The 15726-nt window shown below is 52.7% G+C and overlaps 5 protein-coding genes across 5 annotated transcripts; 2 read left to right on the top strand and 3 right to left on the bottom strand.

Moving 5' to 3' along the window:
• Positions 1-421: 421 nt before the first annotated feature.
• BDR25DRAFT_266569 (26S proteasome non-ATPase-like protein regulatory subunit 2) lies at positions 422-3906 on the bottom strand. The gene is made up of 6 exons (XM_033686999.1): positions 3587-3906; positions 3442-3506; positions 3166-3330; positions 2759-3108; positions 752-2708; positions 422-683 (listed from the first exon to the last, which is right to left on the bottom strand). Exons 1-6 carry the CDS (start codon positions 3735-3737, stop codon positions 663-665), a joined length of 2709 nt encoding a protein of 902 aa, XP_033544473.1. The 5' UTR covers positions 3738-3906; the 3' UTR covers positions 422-662.
• Positions 3907-4042: 136 nt separating this feature from the next.
• BDR25DRAFT_266567 (RIO1-domain-containing protein) lies at positions 4043-5502 on the top strand (the record flags this gene model as incomplete). The annotated part of the gene is made up of 2 exons (XM_033686998.1): positions 4043-4158; positions 4225-5502. Exons 1-2 carry the CDS (start codon positions 4096-4098, stop codon positions 5500-5502), a joined length of 1341 nt encoding a protein of 446 aa, XP_033544472.1. The 5' UTR covers positions 4043-4095.
• Positions 5503-7724: 2222 nt separating this feature from the next.
• On the bottom strand, positions 7725-10674 carry BDR25DRAFT_395144 (uncharacterized protein; the record flags this gene model as incomplete). The annotated part of the gene is made up of 14 exons (XM_033698353.1): positions 7725-8645; positions 8684-8717; positions 8749-8796; positions 8833-9050; positions 9100-9280; positions 9324-9370; positions 9400-9620; positions 9678-9721; positions 9780-9878; positions 9907-9939; positions 9973-10044; positions 10092-10249; positions 10303-10585; positions 10658-10674. Coding segments are annotated over 14 exons (2376 nt in total), but the record flags the coding sequence as incomplete, so codon positions are not given.
• Positions 10675-10708: 34 nt separating this feature from the next.
• On the top strand, positions 10709-12086 carry BDR25DRAFT_358314 (uncharacterized protein; the record flags this gene model as incomplete). Its single annotated transcript, XM_033695928.1, has 10 exons — positions 10709-10934; positions 10976-11104; positions 11139-11185; positions 11219-11334; positions 11399-11480; positions 11514-11587; positions 11644-11754; positions 11787-11831; positions 11927-11957; positions 11994-12086. The coding sequence occupies 10 exons, from the start codon at positions 10709-10711 to the stop codon at positions 12084-12086; spliced, it is 954 nt and encodes a 317-aa protein (XP_033544470.1).
• Positions 12087-12262: 176 nt separating this feature from the next.
• Positions 12263-14667, bottom strand: BDR25DRAFT_61435 (uncharacterized protein). Its single transcript, XM_033698825.1, has 2 exons — positions 12694-14667; positions 12263-12646 (listed from the first exon to the last, which is right to left on the bottom strand). Exons 1-2 carry the CDS (start codon positions 14485-14487, stop codon positions 12350-12352), a joined length of 2091 nt encoding a protein of 696 aa, XP_033544469.1. The 5' UTR covers positions 14488-14667; the 3' UTR covers positions 12263-12349.
• Positions 14668-15726: the final 1059 nt, after the last annotated feature.

Genomic DNA, 15726 nt, shown 5'->3' with positions numbered 1-15726 from the left:
GAGGGGCAGGTTAGAAGGGAGGAGAAGGTGAGAAAGAAGATTGGGGATATGAGGTCGAGGGATATATTGCGTGTGAATGACGGGGAGGATGATGGGAGAATGAAATCTGTGGTACGATGTAGGACGTGGGTTTCTGTACCGTGGGGGAAGAGAGACTGGTGGAAAGGAACCGGTTGGGAGAGTTGGTAATGTGGAGGTTGAGCGCGGAAACATTGATGCTGATAGCAACCCTGAGCGCAATGAGGGTGGAAAGTCATAGTGGTTGAGGAGAAACCTAACTTGGCGTTTGGCACAGATGGTGTTCACGAAGAACGTTATGAGCAGCCATATTTGACTACTCCAAAATGCATTCATCTTTCTCACTTCCTAACACTTGTATTACACTCACATCACACTGTAGCAATAATACCAAATACCAAATCTTTCATTCGCGAACGTCATGCAACTATAATTACAACGACTACCCATCTTAGTCCTCACTTGCGTAAGGCCCGGGCATCGTGCTTCTATTAGAGTGCCCCAAAAAGTCCCCTTCTGGCAGAAGATGCCATGTGAAGTGATGCTCTCCCAATGACTTCTCACGCTTCTCGTGCCTGCATATTATGCAGCAAACGCCACGTCACACCACTTTTCCTCCTTTCCATCCTCACTTCTTCTCGCGTTCAGTCCTCCCAGTCTGGATTCTACTTAATCGTTAGTCACATCTGAACCACAGTTTTCAGCAATGGGACAGAGCCGGGGAGATACAAACCTTTCTTAAAATAACCACCCCCTCCAACACATTCGACAAACTCAAATACTTCTCATCCTCCAACTCGGCCCTCTCTCCATACGCCAACAACACGGGAGTACTCTGCGTCTGCCATCCTGTAATCGTCTTGGGTCGCCCAGCCTGACCGACAATATCCACTGCCTGACCGACCCTCACATTCACGGTCAGCGGTTTCAGGTCCTCGTCTAGGGTGATTAAGAACCTAGGCGAAATAGCCGTGACCATGAAGTACAGTAGATAGTGGTTTTCGCCGAGGATGAAGGACTTCGCGTCAATGAGGGAGACAAGGACGGTGAGTAGGCCAGCGGCTGCGACCCGGGACAGGACTTGGCGGTCTGTGTGGAAGGGGTTTACGGAGAGCGTGCCTTTGCCCATGTGTAGGAGGCCCTGGGCGATGCGCACCATGAAAAGGGCGTTTGGATCGCGGTGGTAATAGCTCGCTAACTGCCGGAGCAACTGCGCAAGACGAGCGTTGTTTGTTCCAGCGCCAAGCAGACCCATTGCGAAAATAGCGTTGATAGCAACATCATTGTCATTGTCGTGAGAATATCGAGAGAGCGTGTCATAGACTTTCATCTGGGGGTTGCTGGGGCTAATGAGACCCATAGCGAGCGGGACCGCTTTCCGGATGTTGGCTTCGCCGTAATGCATGAGGTGGCCGAATGTTCGGAGAATCATGTCTTGGCCCACATCTTCGCCCATGGCGACTAATGAGAGGCCGATGACGGCATACGACTGGAGCAGCTCGTCGCCCTTCTTCTCTTCGCTGTCGTCTTCGATGTGGTCATTGCAGATGTGGAGCAGTTGCTGGATCTTAAGCACAGCTCCGGTCCCTGCCCACGCGCACACTTCAGCGAGGACGGAGGTGGGCTTCGACATGGGGTGGTCGAGAGCCTTAAGAGTCTCGAGAATGACGTCGACTTCTTCTTGCTGGCCGAAGAACAGGAGTGCAAGACCCAAAGCCATGAAGCGAGTCCACTTGTCCTTGAGTTGCTTCGTTCGGTCCTCATCCAGGAGAGTGTTCATCAGCGCATCGGTGACCTCACCATGAGCTGACCCGACAAAGATCATTCCGAGCGATAGAGCGGCCATGGCTGAGAGCTGCATATCAAGACCTGTATCCGCAACAATAGGAAGGAGAAGCTCAAGTAGCTCATCCTTATTCGAACCTGCATAAGCAAGCCCAAGACCCATGATGGAAGCCATCCGGATATTAACGCTCTTGTTTGTAAGATTATCCTCGTCGCCAAGCAGGGCCAGGGCGGGGTCTGACTCCATCCGGACACCGCAGTTCAGGATGCCGGTGGCAAGCATAGCGCCCGCCCTGATGACGTCCTCACTGGTGTTGGTGTAGGGGTCAATCTTGTCCAGTCCCATCTCAATATCCCACTGCATGAGCATACCCAGCGAGGCAGCGGTAGACATCATACCCTCCTCTTTTGTCTTCCAGACCCAGCTGTTTTTGCTGTCCGAGTGCAGCATCAACTTATCATTCCCGAACCCAGCGTTGACAAAGGCATTAACGAACGCAGATGCCAAATTGTGCCGAGCAGAGTCAGTATTTGTCAAGCCTGCCGTCCTGCTGCTCTCGAGGTGGGTCTTGTAGATATCGTCCGGAGTCTTGGGGTCAAGAATGTTCAGCTCCTTGCCGAGCGCTTTGAAGTGATCCGAGAGCTTGGTGTTGCTCAAGCACTCAAGGAGCTCTGGATCATCATCGTACACATCGAACCATATCCGCTGGCGAGCACACAGGAACGCCATCTGCCTCTGGATCGCCTTGTCTTCGGTGGAGTTGAAAGTTTGCTCGATTAGATCCCGGTCGTCCAGCCGTATGGCGAGGATCATAGCTTGTGTGTATTGCTCGTATTTCCGGTAGACGGAGTAGGCCGTCTTGAGGAATTTGTCGTTGTCAGGGTAGGTCAGCAGTGGGACAGTGCTATCCTAGGTCAGCAGGCGCCCTTCACGCGTGAACATGCTCGTCCCTACCTAACCATGTACAAGCACACCCTGGCATAAGTGTCCTGATCTAGGTGATGCTCAATCTGATCAATCATCTCCAGCTCGCTCAAAATATCGACCGCATCCGCTTCGGCGTTGTGCTTGAGGAAGAAGGGCACGAGGGTCAAAGCCAGATCGGTAATATCATCTGTCGACTTGTCATCATTCAGCCGTGTCTGAAACTCCCTGCCGATTTCGAGAGCAAGATGGCGCATGTATTCGTGGCCCCACGAGCCAAGATCTGTGGACGGTGCCTGCAGACGGTATTTCAGGCAGTCGAGGCGGTCTTCGTCCGAGTACGTCATTCCGAGGACAGAGAGCATGTCGGCGAAGGATTTCTATATCTATCAGTGTCTCGAAGGCGGCAGATACAAGATGCAGGATGCAGGATATACCTTGTCGTCCCCGGCTGGCCATGCCTGGTACGCCTTCTCCAGACTCTCATAGTGCGGCCGCAGGAACTTGAGCGGCTTAGGCACGGCCGTCATCGACGAGGTCGACGTCTTGATGAAGTCCTTGATCTGCTCGAGTGCGGGTTTGTAGAGGTTGGTATCCGGGCCCTGTGAATGCGGTCCAGGTCAGCGCAAAGCGGCAGGCAGACGAGACATGCAGGCGAGACAGCAGCAGCGGGGAGGGGGGAGAGGAGAGAGGAGGGGACAGCGACAACGTACCAGTAACCGCTCGACGAGCATGTCGAGGTCGCTCTTGAGCTGCTGGTCTTCTTCGCTGAGTTCCTCTACAAGCACCGGTCAGCAGGTATCCAGTGGAAATTCCGCGCCCACGGCAAGCAGTTCGCCGCGTGCGAGACCGACGTACCAGCCGGCGGTGCTCCCTTCTTGTCGTCCTGTATGGGCTTCCCGTCCTTCCCGCCCTTATCCCTCTTGGCCTCCTTTTCCGCCTCGCCGTTCGCAGCCTTCCCCTTGCCCTTCTCGGCGGCCGTGGGCTTCTTCTCGTCGTCCTTTGCCATGGTGATTACAAACGGAAGCTGGGGCGGACGGCGAAAAGAGGACTCCGCTCTGCAACTGGAGGCTGAAAACCGACACAGCAGTCGAGAATCTTGTCTTCGGGCGAGGGAGCGCGGTCTTGCAGGGAGCGTGCAAAAAAGGTCTGTAGAGTGGAGGGGTGATGGTGTTTTGTGGCAATGGGTGTGTTGACAGTGGCAGTCGAGCTCCATTTCACAAACGCCGAACACGCCAAGGCCCGGCTGCCGATCGCATCTCGGTCGAAGCTCTCACTTCTGGAATCGTCCAAGAAATTCCCTGTCCTCTCCAGTCCCCTGTAAACTTCCCTCCTGCACCTGCATAGAGGCCCAAAATACTGCCAGAATGAAGCTCGACGTAAAAAATATCCGTTATCTCACCTCCGACGACTGGCGCGTCCTCACAGCTGTCCGTCACTCCCACATTGTCCCCCGCACAGCCCTCAAATCTGACAACTGATGGAGAAACATGTAGGTCGAAATGGGCTCCCGCAACCACGAAATCGTGCCCACCCCGCTAATTGCCCAAATTGCTTCCATCCGCTCCGGCACCGGCGTCCATAGATGCATCTCCGCGCTTGCGAAAATCGGACTGATCGCCAAGGTCAAGAACGCAAAGTATGATGGCTACCGGCTCACGTACGGGGGTCTGGACTATCTCGCGCTGCATACCCACACCAAGGCGAAGACGGTCTACTCGGCTGGGAATCAGATTGGCGTGGGCAAAGAGAGCGACATCTATGTCTGCGCCAGTGAGACAGGGAAGCAGTTGGTGTTGAAGATACATCGTCTTGGCCGCATATCTTTCCGTACCGTAAAGGCCAACCGCGACTATCTGCGTAATCGGTCCTCTGGCTCGTGGATGTATATGTCGCGGCTGGCCGCACTGAAAGAGTTCGAGTTCATGAAAGCGCTACGCAGAGCAGGCTTCCCGGTGCCGGAACCCGTAGCCCATAACCGACACACCATAATTATGGGACTCGTCGACGCGTTCCCCATGCGGCAAATTTCCAGCGTAGGCGACCCGGCTGGGCTGTACGCCGAACTGATTTCCCTGATCGTGCGGCTTGCACAACACGGCCTGATCCACGGCGACTTCAACGAATTCAATGTCCTGATCGAAGAAGCCCCCTCTACATCCTCAGCCTCCGAAGAACCCCTTCAACCCCTAGCCCTCGTCCCCACCATAATCGACTTCCCCCAAATGGTATCCATCGACCACCCCAATGCCGAATACTACTTCGACCGGGACGTCGCCTGTATCAAGCGCTTCTTCTCCCGTCGCTTTGGCTTCACGAGCGACGAGCCCGGGCCTTTCTTCACAGATTCCACCAAAGTCATTAAAAAGCGACTCGATGTCGACGTTGAGGCTAGTGGCTTTAGTCGGAAGATGGCAAGGGAGTTGGATTTGTATATGAAGGAAGTGGGTGTGGATGGGGATGGGGATGGGAATGTCGGGGGTGAGGAGAGGGAGGATGACGATAATGATGAGGAGGAGGTTGAAGATGGGGATGAGACTGAGGATATGGCTCGTAGTGTAGGTGATGAGGGGAAGGCACAAGCGCCAGACCTAGAAACTGCGATAAAAGAAGATGTCGCCGCTGCCACATCCACCCAACCCCTCGCATCCTCGATAACAATCCTCGACATCCTGGACAACGACCCCTTACCCTCTCTATCCGAAGTCAAACCTCCCCCGAAACCCACTATATCCACCAAAGCCGCCAAAGCGAAGGCTGGGTGGGCAATCTGATTATGTCCTCTGCTTTCCTCTGGTTCCGCCCTCTCTTTCTCTTTCATAGATACCCCAAAAGTTATGCAGCATATATATAGACTTAGATAGTGAATGCTTGTGTCCGCTTGTTACCCTTCAATGGCCTGTAGCCATGCCGTAAACGAAAATGAGGGCCCCCCTAGGGCGATGGTGAATGGAGATCAGTCGTGATCGAAAACAATAATCACGATCAATTACCTTTAGCATAGCTTTGGCTTCGATGTCTAGTTAGGGGTTATGCTTTAGCGGAGTGCTATCAGAATTCGAATGCCGACGGGAGGCGAGTAGCTCGAAGAAGTGAAGGCCATGCCACAAACAGAACTAAAGAATGCGATTTCACAGCATCAAATATTCACACAGCGCCTTATTCATTCAACCATTGCAGGCGGAGAAAGTGGCCTATCATACTGTCTGTCAAACTATGAAAGCTGTTGGCATCCATATCCCTCGGATAAAAACTTTTGTGTCGAAATCGCCGCCAGAATCTGTTCCCCGACTGAAATACCCGAGCCATCATTATCCACCTGAGCATCCTGTCCATCCGCCCCAACTGGTAGTACATGAATCATTGCTGCCGTGAGGACCTGGAGTCTTCGCCAACCGTGCAACAAGCCGCCCAAGGGAGTGGGAAAGGGAATGTACCGACAATTGGTCGAAGGATGGGTGTGTAGGCAAAAAGCCAAAGTAGTGAGCCACCTCTGTACTGAAAATGAGGTAAGTGAAGGATTGGAAGTGTATAAAGCAAGGAAGTGTAGTCGTGGGAAAACAAATGAAAGAAAGAAAGAAATTAGTGTTGAAAAAGTGGCCCAATGGTGATGATGTCCAATGGCCGTGATATGTAGAAGATGAAGACAAAGCCTTCGTGATTCGTCCACTCATGTCAGACCGCGATCAGAAGTTCGTCGTAACTACGCGATGCCGAAGATACTCTCGTACGATCTGCTTGCTGCTGATGCATATGTGGAAAACCGGCACGCGAAGAATAACTTGTACACGGTGGTGCTGACAAGTATGGCGAGTACGCACAACGTAACGATTGAAGCGGAAACCGTGTCCGTTAATCGCCTCGATTTGAAACCCTGCTTGGTGAGGTAGAGGTATCCTCGACTTTGACTGGAGTCGCTGGGTTGGTCTTGATGTCGACACCATGATCGGAGGCTCCATCTCGGTCGACCTTGATTCCGCCGGCCATAGCAGTCTGGACCATGGGATGCATGGCAGAGCGTGACATACCCAGTGTTGACGGCACTGCTGGGGCCCATGGAGTTCGGAAACGTGCAGCCTGTTGCACATATGACCCGTTGTTCCTTGTTCAAGTCAGCAAGCCCGTTGGCAACACAAAGGATCAAATTGTATCACTCACGCCGAGTTCTGCAGGAACATTTCGAACTCATTGGCGGCATTCTGGTGGTCCGGGGAGATGGTTAAGTATCGGTCTGGCGCACTCATAGCCCGGGCCTGAGCCACGCCAACCTCATACTCCGCAGCACGGAAGACTCGACCAGCAGCGGTCTGCTGCTTGAGCATCTTCTGCTCATGGGTGTCAGAGTAGCGGATCTGAATGAGATGTTCTTCGCCGCCCGGTTTAGCGACTGGTGTGTTGTTGAATTTCCGGATGACTTCCTCACAAACGTCGCGAGAGTCAAAACTGCTCATTGTTAGTAGAGGTTAAATAGTACGAAGGTTAGAGATCCAAACTCACCGAGCGAAGCCAACTCCACGACCATTACCAGCGAGGTCGCGAAGAATCCTAGCAGAGCACACCTTGTGCGGAGCGAAAATGGCACCCAGTTCCTGTGCGAGTCAGTAAACAAGTTCATAGACACAATGGAAGCGAAAAGAAGTGCAAGAGGCCTAGGATGGATAAAACATGTCCAAAGAAGAGTAGGTATGGGCGGAAAGTTGTGGAGGATGGACTGACATGCTCATTCATATTCTTAGGGATGTTGGATACATAGAGGTTGGTGTTGCCATCGTCGGCGAACTTCTTCAGCTTCGCATAGAAAGATTCCTCCAAGTGGTTAGCAACGATACAATCATCTGGGAACAAGAGCAACTCACCCGAGCAAAGCTAACTTCGTATCCCAAGTAGTGGAAGCCACGAATACAGTTCTCAGCGTCCTCGAAATTGTGGTACTTGATAAAACCAAAGCTGCAGCAAATCGTTAGCGGGGCTCAGAGAGTAGTTGAGTTGGATCAACGACTTGCCCCTTGCATTGGTTGGACTTCAAGTCGATGATAGACTTTGAGCTCTGGATATCGCCAAAGCGCTTACCCCAAGTGTGAAGCATCTCATCCGTCGTCTCCGGAAGCAGACCTCGAATGTACACGTTAGTCTCACCGGTCTTGTTTTCGAGGCTTCTGTCTAGTGGCTTGAGTGGCGAGCTAGGAGCTGGAATAGCACGAGGGATTGCCGGATCCTGTTGCAAGAGGTTCATGAGTTGAGCGGACAGGGTCGGCATAGAGGGTTGCTTCTGCAGGGAGCCAACGAGCTGATACGGGTGGGTCAATTGCGAGGGTGACGGTGTAGCACTATTCGTATAGACCGCGCTCGGGGAGCGGTCCATGATAGCCGTAGTCGCTCCGTAGCGATATCCACCAGTGCTGGTGTAGGGGGTTCCAGGAATGTCGTTCTCATTCGACGAGATTGAATCGCGACGAGGTGTCATCAGTGACGGCATATCGCCTGAAGAAACACGGCTGGCCCAGCCTGGAGCCATGGGGCTGTGGTCCACCATAGCTTGACCATACTGGTACGTCTGCGGGATATATGTACCAGTTTGGCTGTACATGCCTGGAGAATGCGGCATGGCAGACTGTTGCGGAGCTCCGTTTGGCATGACCGGGTACATATTGGACATGACATGTTGGTTCGGGACCCAAAGGCCCTGGCCTTGGTTGAGAGGGAGGCTGCCGTAACTCGAGGAGTCGTACGTATTTCCGGACTTCGATGTGCTGCCGGAGCCGTACGAGTTGTGCAGATTCATGGCTCCCATATTGCTCGCCAAATTCTGCACATCGCCTCCTGGCATGTGCGGAGACACTGGAAGACCGCCGCGCGAAAGGTACTGGCCCGTTCCATGGGTTTGAGCAGGCTGTGCGTACATGGCATGCATCTGGCCCTTGTAGCCGCCAGAAGAGGTCGTGTAGCTGTTCTGACGTCTGTCGGAAGCCATGGCAATAGCGGTAAGACGCTGGGTCAAATACAGCCGGTGGAATCAAGACGAGGCTGCAAACTGCGCGGCTGCAATGCCGAGATCGAGCGGCTGGGAACTGAGATGTAGTGTAGAGGAAATGAGTGTCTTCTACGAAGAGATTATTAGCTCGAGGCCAATGCCGGAGTCTGTCCCGTTAGAAGAGTAAGTTCTTCCCGTCGTGAAGGGAATAGCGGTGAGGAGTTGAGTCGGCCGTGAGGGCAGTCGAGATCGGAAGGCTGGAGTGAAACTGGAAGGAAGTGGCGGACTTACTTGCGGGAAGATGGCAAATTTTGGCAATGTCGAGAACGAGGTAGTGACTTGACTCCAAAGCTGATGAGACACAGTTAGTACAGCTGTCTGAAGAAGACAGGCCCGTCACTGAGACGGTCCGTGAAAAGCTACAAAGAATGTGGCCACGAAAGTCGATGTGGTGTTGAAGAAGTGGTGTGAAGAAGAGAAGAAATTTTCGGGGCGAGGGCCGTGATAAAAGGGCAGTCTCGGCGCTAGTGCCGTTCAGCGAGCACGATAGGGAAGGAGCAGTGAAAGATGTTGATGGTGACCTCCGGCGTCGGGGTAAACACCCTGAGCCTTACCTTCCGCGACCGATCTCCATCGTCGAACCTTGACTGCGAGATGACCAACTCACCTGCCTAAGGATGTACACGGAGGAATAGCGAACGATACGAATGCAGGTGGTAACCGTCGATACTCTTGCGAGAGGTCCGGGTGTGATGCTTCGAGTAGGGTCTCGTTCGGCCTCGGGTGACGTCTCTAAATAATACCACAAAAGAGCTGTTGTAATATCGATGTCTGTCTTTGCTTGCGGAAAACAACCTGCGGTGCATGTGCTGCTCTGCTCGCTGCGCTGGGTGAGGCGCTGCTTAATATCATCAGTGCAGCCTGTGTTCCTGTCTCGATGTGTGTGCTAGGGTTGGCTGTCTGCAAGTGAATGGAGACGGTGCGAGGTCACATCAGTCGTGCACAGGACTTGCAGCCCGCTACTGTCCACCATGCCTCTCTAGGACGACATTGTAGCATTTCCCCAACCTCCAGCGCCACTGAACTGCGGTCAAGCTTCTACTTACATCTGCGGCAACGGCAAATGCAGCCCCGGCGCCCCTTGCAGTAGGGCTGAGCCATGTCAAACTGCCGTAATAACTGGACTTTATTCAATTGTCTAGAAGACTGATCGGAGACCTCATCTGTTGAGGGGAGCTCTCTGCGCGTAGAGGATGTGACCTGTCACTCCTACGCATTTGAAGTACCTACCTGCAAGATCGGGAGCCCGCAATGGCCTACCCTCCCGGGATTACTGGGAGTATCTCTACGTTTGACACCAGATTAACTTGCAGAAATTTAGCCAGGCTACACGGACAAGGGTAGAATTTCTTACATCGAGTATAAGTCAACGGCCACCACAGATGGATGCTTGTGCGAAACCTTGAAATAACCTTGCGGGAGGATGCAGCTTGCAGCGCTTTTGTCACCCCGCGGCGAGCGGGTCCGTTGCAGCCAGCAGCAAGCCGTCGCTAGTCGGGGTTGGACGATCGAGGCCTCGAGTCGACTGTACACAAAACTCCACAGGAAGGTCCATGCTTGTCAGGTGATCGTCCTGGGCATTCATATGCCGTCGCCTGGATGCGACAATCCATCTATCAAATTGCTGCGGCTGTATCGAAGCCTGCGGTATTTCTGCGGTGCTGGTAGGGAATAAAGGGAGCGCCTTGACAGCCCCAAGGCCATTCCAGCCTCTTAATAACAGGATAGGAACGTTACAATCATTAGAGACATTGAGTGGCCGGTACGCCGTTCGCACGACATAGGTACTTGCGGAATCAAGGAAATTTGGAGAATTGATATCAACACTACGAATCGTCGCGAAGAGCTAAAGCGTGCTGGTACACAGCTAAAAGACTGGAAGAGGCCTCTAACATTACCAGTTAGGTTCCCACATGTCTTAAACGCTCTGTAATGCTCTTTTTGAAGTGATGCCTGAGAAAGGTGTTACGATCCTGGCTGAAAAGAGCGTGGCCTGCGGCTTCGCGTGCACCGTGGGCGCATATCCTGGTGATCGTCGTGTCGCAGGATGTTCTTTGCAGTTGTCCGGGAATGAGTCTTCCGCTGAAACGGTTGCAATAGCCGGGGGGTTTCTTGGAATCGAGAATACTTCCGGGCAACTAATTGGCCATTGGGATTGCGAAGCATCGGGTTCTGGTCGCGATTATTATATCCCGTCGGAATAATCGCGTATGAAGGACGGCTGAGGAACCCATCACATGGTCCACCTGTAATAGCCCTTATATTAGCCTTCGTATGTCGTGTATGCTGTGTGACGAATGGCGCTGCATGTCGTTTGGTTGATGTCTATATTTTCCTACTCTTTCGTTGCGGTGTTACTAGGGTGAACCTCATACCCAGAAACTGGAACGCTCGGAGAGAACGGGCTCAACCTGCTTCTTGTCATTGTAAAATCAGAGCCAAAGCGACCCGCCACTTAGCCTCTCCTCTCCTCGTCGCCTGCCCCACTCTCCCTGGTTAGGGTGGACCTCAAACCAGGAAACCGGATTGATCAGACAAAGCAGACTCATTGTATGGATCCTGTCATTGCAAACGCGTCTCATCACCTACCCTCCCCATCAAAACATATCTCCTTTCAGTCCCTCGCATCATTCTCCCAGTTCTCGAAACTCCACTTACAAAGTCGAGCCCAAACCCGAAGATCGGGCCCTGCACGCCGGGCCAAGGAAATGGGTTAAAAAGGTTCCATTTCTGCGTCTGTCTGCGTGTCCCTAGTGGTACAAAACCAACTATCCCGCAACGGAAGCCTCATCTAGACTTGGACGGTTTGATAATTCGTGGGAGCAAAGGTCACTGGTTTGCTTAGCGGAGGTTTTGTTTCTTTTTTCTTGGACAAATCTGACAGATCACAAGTGTTCCAGACTTCTTTCAAGGAGATAACGGAGGCGTGCCGCAAAGTTTTCGATGCGTATTACATGCGTATGTTCCATGTGCTTGACCCTAATCCATTTATGGAGTGTCCATAAGTTTCAACGTTGTTGAGAGAAGAGAGACGAGGTTGAGAAGCAACGAATCAGGAGGTAACTGTCGTTAGTGGGGCTGACTAAGGACTCACGACATTAACTAACTTGCTTAGTTGGTTAGTTAACTAGTTAGTTAGTTAGCATCAACGGGGAGGATATTTTCAGTTATTATCGATTATCACGGCACTTAACTGAGGTGTAGTATCTTTATTTAACCTCTTACCAGGGTTAGGAAGACTTTCGCAGGAGTCAAATTTCTATCCTAAATCAACCCGCTGCCATTTTTGGCCTGGGGCAAGGAGCTGCAGGAATTTCTGTTCGCTAATTATTGCCTGGTTCGTTGTTGTCTATATCTTCCCGAATAGAGGTGAGGATGTGAGCCACAAGATGCAGTATGAAGTGATCTTGAAGTAACAAAAAGAAGTGAAGTGAAGTGATATGAACCTGCATTCTCCACGTGCATCTACAATCGCAGCCCTCCCACATCGGCGCTAATGATGAGTAGAACACAACAAGCAAACGCCGAATACGCTCCAATCTAACCCACCAAGCCTTGCCTGAAATGCTGAAGAATATTGAGGGAATCGGTCATGACCAAACATCTTCCTGGTATTGGCTGGACGCTCTCATTGCCTTGACGATTTCCTCTCCCTTTGCTTCTGACACGTCCCTGTGCTTGGAAATGATCTTGGAGAGCAAGGTGTTGACCTCGCGCGCCATGTTTGCTGCATCACCGCAGACATAGAAATAGGCCTTTTGTTCAAGGAGCTTATTGATCTCCTCGGACCATTCCTCCATCTTGTGCTGGACATAAACCTTCTTTGGTCCGTCTCGCGAGAAAGCAACGTGCAGAATGAAGTTGTCACCAAGTGCCTCCTTATATTGCTGCCAAAATGATTAGCATTGAGTTTTGACGAAGAGGGTGAACTTACACCCCACTCATTCTGGTACAGGAAATCTTCCTCCTTCTTCCTGCATCCGAAGAATAGAACTGTCTTTCCAACGTTCTTGCCTGCTTTCGCTTGTGCCGCGCGCTCCTGGACGAATCCTCGGAATGGAGCGACACCAGTCCCCGGACCAACCATGATGATTGGCTTCGAAGGATCAGATGGGAGCTTGAAGTTAGAGTGACGGATATGCACGGGTACATGAATTCCATCGTACTTGTTGCGAGGTCCGGTGAGGGCGTAGTTGAGTCCATGTGGATCTGGCTCTGGTTCGCCATGCTGTTTCTGCTTCAAAGCCAGAAGATAATTTGTCGTTACACCCTTGACGACATGTGGGGTATTGGGCTTATGTAATGATTCAACGACGGCCGTGATTGAGATCTTGTTCTTTTGAACCAAGGAAGACGAGGAAATGGAGTAGTACCGTGGTTGGATTTTGACTAAGCCTTCCATCATGAGAGAGAAAGGAACTTTTGTCCACGGCGCGCCATTTGAAAGTATCTCGAGAAGCTGTGCCAGGTTGAGGTTGCGGTCTATTACCTTCTGGTGGAAGTAGTCTTTGTCACTTCCAAGCTTGACCATTTCCGCCTTTATGTCGTCATTGGGAGAGAATTGGGCGATAGTAGACACAAGTTGACGCGATACAGGGGCACAAATCTCCATATGGTAGCGGATGGCTGCATCGTAGGTGGTCGGAGACGGGAAGGGGACCTTCGCGGTGGGATCCAAACCTTTGACTGTGATCACCATGTGACGCTTGTCGGCGAGACCCATGATGGACAAAAATCGATCGACCTCCTTTCCAGCGTTGGTGGGCCAGACTGCAATGTGGTCTCCAGTATTGTAAGATAGGTTGGATCCAGCGATGTTGATTTCCATGTGCAGACAATTCCTGTCCTTGGCGGTGAAGAGCTCAGATGATTCCGCAATTGGGGCAATGAAGGGGTTGTTGGCGTTGAATGGTCCCTTCTGAGCACCTTCCAGGTGGTTCTTGTTAGGCTCACCCAAATAGACCTCGTCCTCCTCGGCATCCATGTCGGGCTTCTCAGTGATCTCGAAGACGGCCTCGTACACGGCCTCGCGCTCCTCCAGGCCCATGTCTTCCTGTACAGCGGCCCACATGGGTTCCTTCCAGGCCAGAAAATCTTCTTCCATGGTGCCAGCGCCATCGTCACCCTCGCCGGCAGCTCCAAGCCTCTTTGCGCCAAGCTTGGTCAAGTACTTGTCCACGTTTCGAACCATGGAGTTGTAGTGCTCGTACGTGTTGTTTCCAAGACCAAACGCGACATACTTGAGATTCTGGAGAGGTTTGTCTTCGGCGGACGCACCTTCGCTGAAGGTCACATCCTCGCCGCCAATGAATTCGTAGAACTCAACTGCATTGTCGGTTGGCTCTCCCTCGCCGTACGTAGCAAGCACAAACACGGCGAGCTTGTCGTTGGGGAACTTGTCCATGTTCTCGTAGTCGTAGTCCTCCAAGTCCGCCACCATAGTATTCAGTCCGAACCTTGAATGCCCTTCTTTGGCCAACCTGGAGGCGTAGTCCTCGGCGGTGCCCGTTTGACTACCGTAGAAGACAACGCAGTTCTTGTCCTGCTCCTCCATCTTCTCGATTATGTTCCGCGACTTGCCCGCCCTAGCGGCACCATTGCTGGTGGCCAGGGAGTTGCCGTACGGGTCACCATATACCGCCCAGTACGTGCCCTTGGTGAAGTAGGCAACGGTACCGAGCAGAAGTGCGGCGAGGACGATTATGTCGAGCGTGTCGAGTTGTGCCATGGTGCTGGTGGGGTGACTAGAGAGAAGGTGCTAGGGAAATCAGAGGCGCTTTTCCAGGACACGGTGGAAGATCAAGCCGGAAGAGAACAAGCGGACGAATATTTGTATGGAAGGTCGGTGGAAGATCGGTTGTGCTAGTCTCCGACCTGCTGTTGTATCTTTACGCCTGCACCGCCTTATCGGTAAGAATCGGCTGATATAAGTGTGAGCGTGCTGACAGCTCCGTGATCAAGGAGGAGCGAGTCCAACGGCCCCTATTTGTGCTGATGCTGCCTGCGTCGGACGAACCGTGGCGCTGGCTGGTGAAGTCACCACTTTGAACGATGTGTTGAGAAAACGAGCAACAGCTGGGTGACGGGGATGTGTCGGGGCGAGACCGGGACGCTGCAATTCCGCTCGCAGCGTTGTGGTGCGAGGCCTGGGGCGGAGAGAATATTCCAGCAGCGTTGGCCACACAAGCCGGCTCTTTGTTCCGCGCGTCGTTCCCGAGCACTCGCTGCCACTCCCGCGACGCCGAGCTGGGACCCCACAGCGTCAAAAGGTCTTCGGTTGTGTGGGGTAAGGAGTGAGAATCGCAGGATGGGCGTGCGGTGATGAAGGGCTCCTCGCAAACAGCAGACGTGTGCCTCACAGATCCTGGAGGTAATAATGTTCTGTGCGACCGGAACTCCAGGAGCCAACCCTGCCTTATATGTTGGCGTGTAGTCAGCTCAGCAATGTAACTACATCAACACTCGGCCCGGCGCACTTCGGACAGACTGGCAGAGATGTATGCCGTTACATGGGAGTGCACACCACAGTCAGCCGAGTGGCCCATCAGTGCTCCAAGCGTATTAGGTGGGCATGGGTACATGAGTCTTTGGCTCCTCCTCTGGCTGTGATTCTGCGAACGGAGCCCGTGGGTGTCAAGGAGCCCTTGATGAAGTCAGCTGTCACGGGATGCCAAGGCCGAAGGGTGCGCCAAGGTGCTATCATGTGCCATTTGGTCTGGCAGAGGCGCACACCCAGGGACCTCACTGTCCGATCGTTAAGCTTCAATTTAGACTCTGCGAAAGCCACGGCCTTGGATCAGGCCCCAATAAGCGCACGCTTCCTGCACCCAGCATCGAGCCGTATTGATAGCAGCCCCGAGCGATCACGGGTATCAATCGGGTATAGTGCCAGGAACGAGCCGCCCAGCTCACAGGGGGGTCCAATGACTTCTGCAGTAATCCGATGCCACGCCTGACTTCATATATC

Source organism: Lindgomyces ingoldianus (assembly GCF_010093535.1).
Source record: "Lindgomyces ingoldianus strain ATCC 200398 unplaced genomic scaffold BDR25scaffold_28, whole genome shotgun sequence".
NCBI classification, from domain to species: Eukaryota; Fungi; Ascomycota; class Dothideomycetes; order Pleosporales; family Lindgomycetaceae; genus Lindgomyces; species Lindgomyces ingoldianus.
The sequence above is the reverse complement of the archived record's forward strand: the minus strand, read 5'-3'. Positions and strand labels throughout refer to the sequence as shown.

Bases quoted from the DNA above. Each gene is read 5' to 3' on its own strand.
- BDR25DRAFT_266569 (XM_033686999.1), bottom strand. From the start codon at position 3,737: ATGGCAAAGGACGACGAGAAGAAGCCCACGGCCGCCGAGAAGGGCAAG. The intron at 3,507-3,586 runs GTACGTCGGTCT...CGGTGCTTGTAG, and splicing joins GAAGGGAGCACCGCCGGCTG to AGGAACTCAGCGAAGAAGAC. The intron at 3,331-3,441 runs GTACGTTGTCGC...CCGCATTCACAG, and splicing joins TGCTCGTCGAGCGGTTACTG to GGCCCGGATACCAACCTCTA.
- BDR25DRAFT_61435 (XM_033698825.1), bottom strand. From the start codon at position 14,487: ATGGCACAACTCGACACGCTCGACATAATCGTCCTCGCCGCACTTCTG. The intron at 12,647-12,693 runs GTAAGTTCACCC...TCATTTTGGCAG, and splicing joins TGTACCAGAATGAGTGGGGT to CAATATAAGGAGGCACTTGG.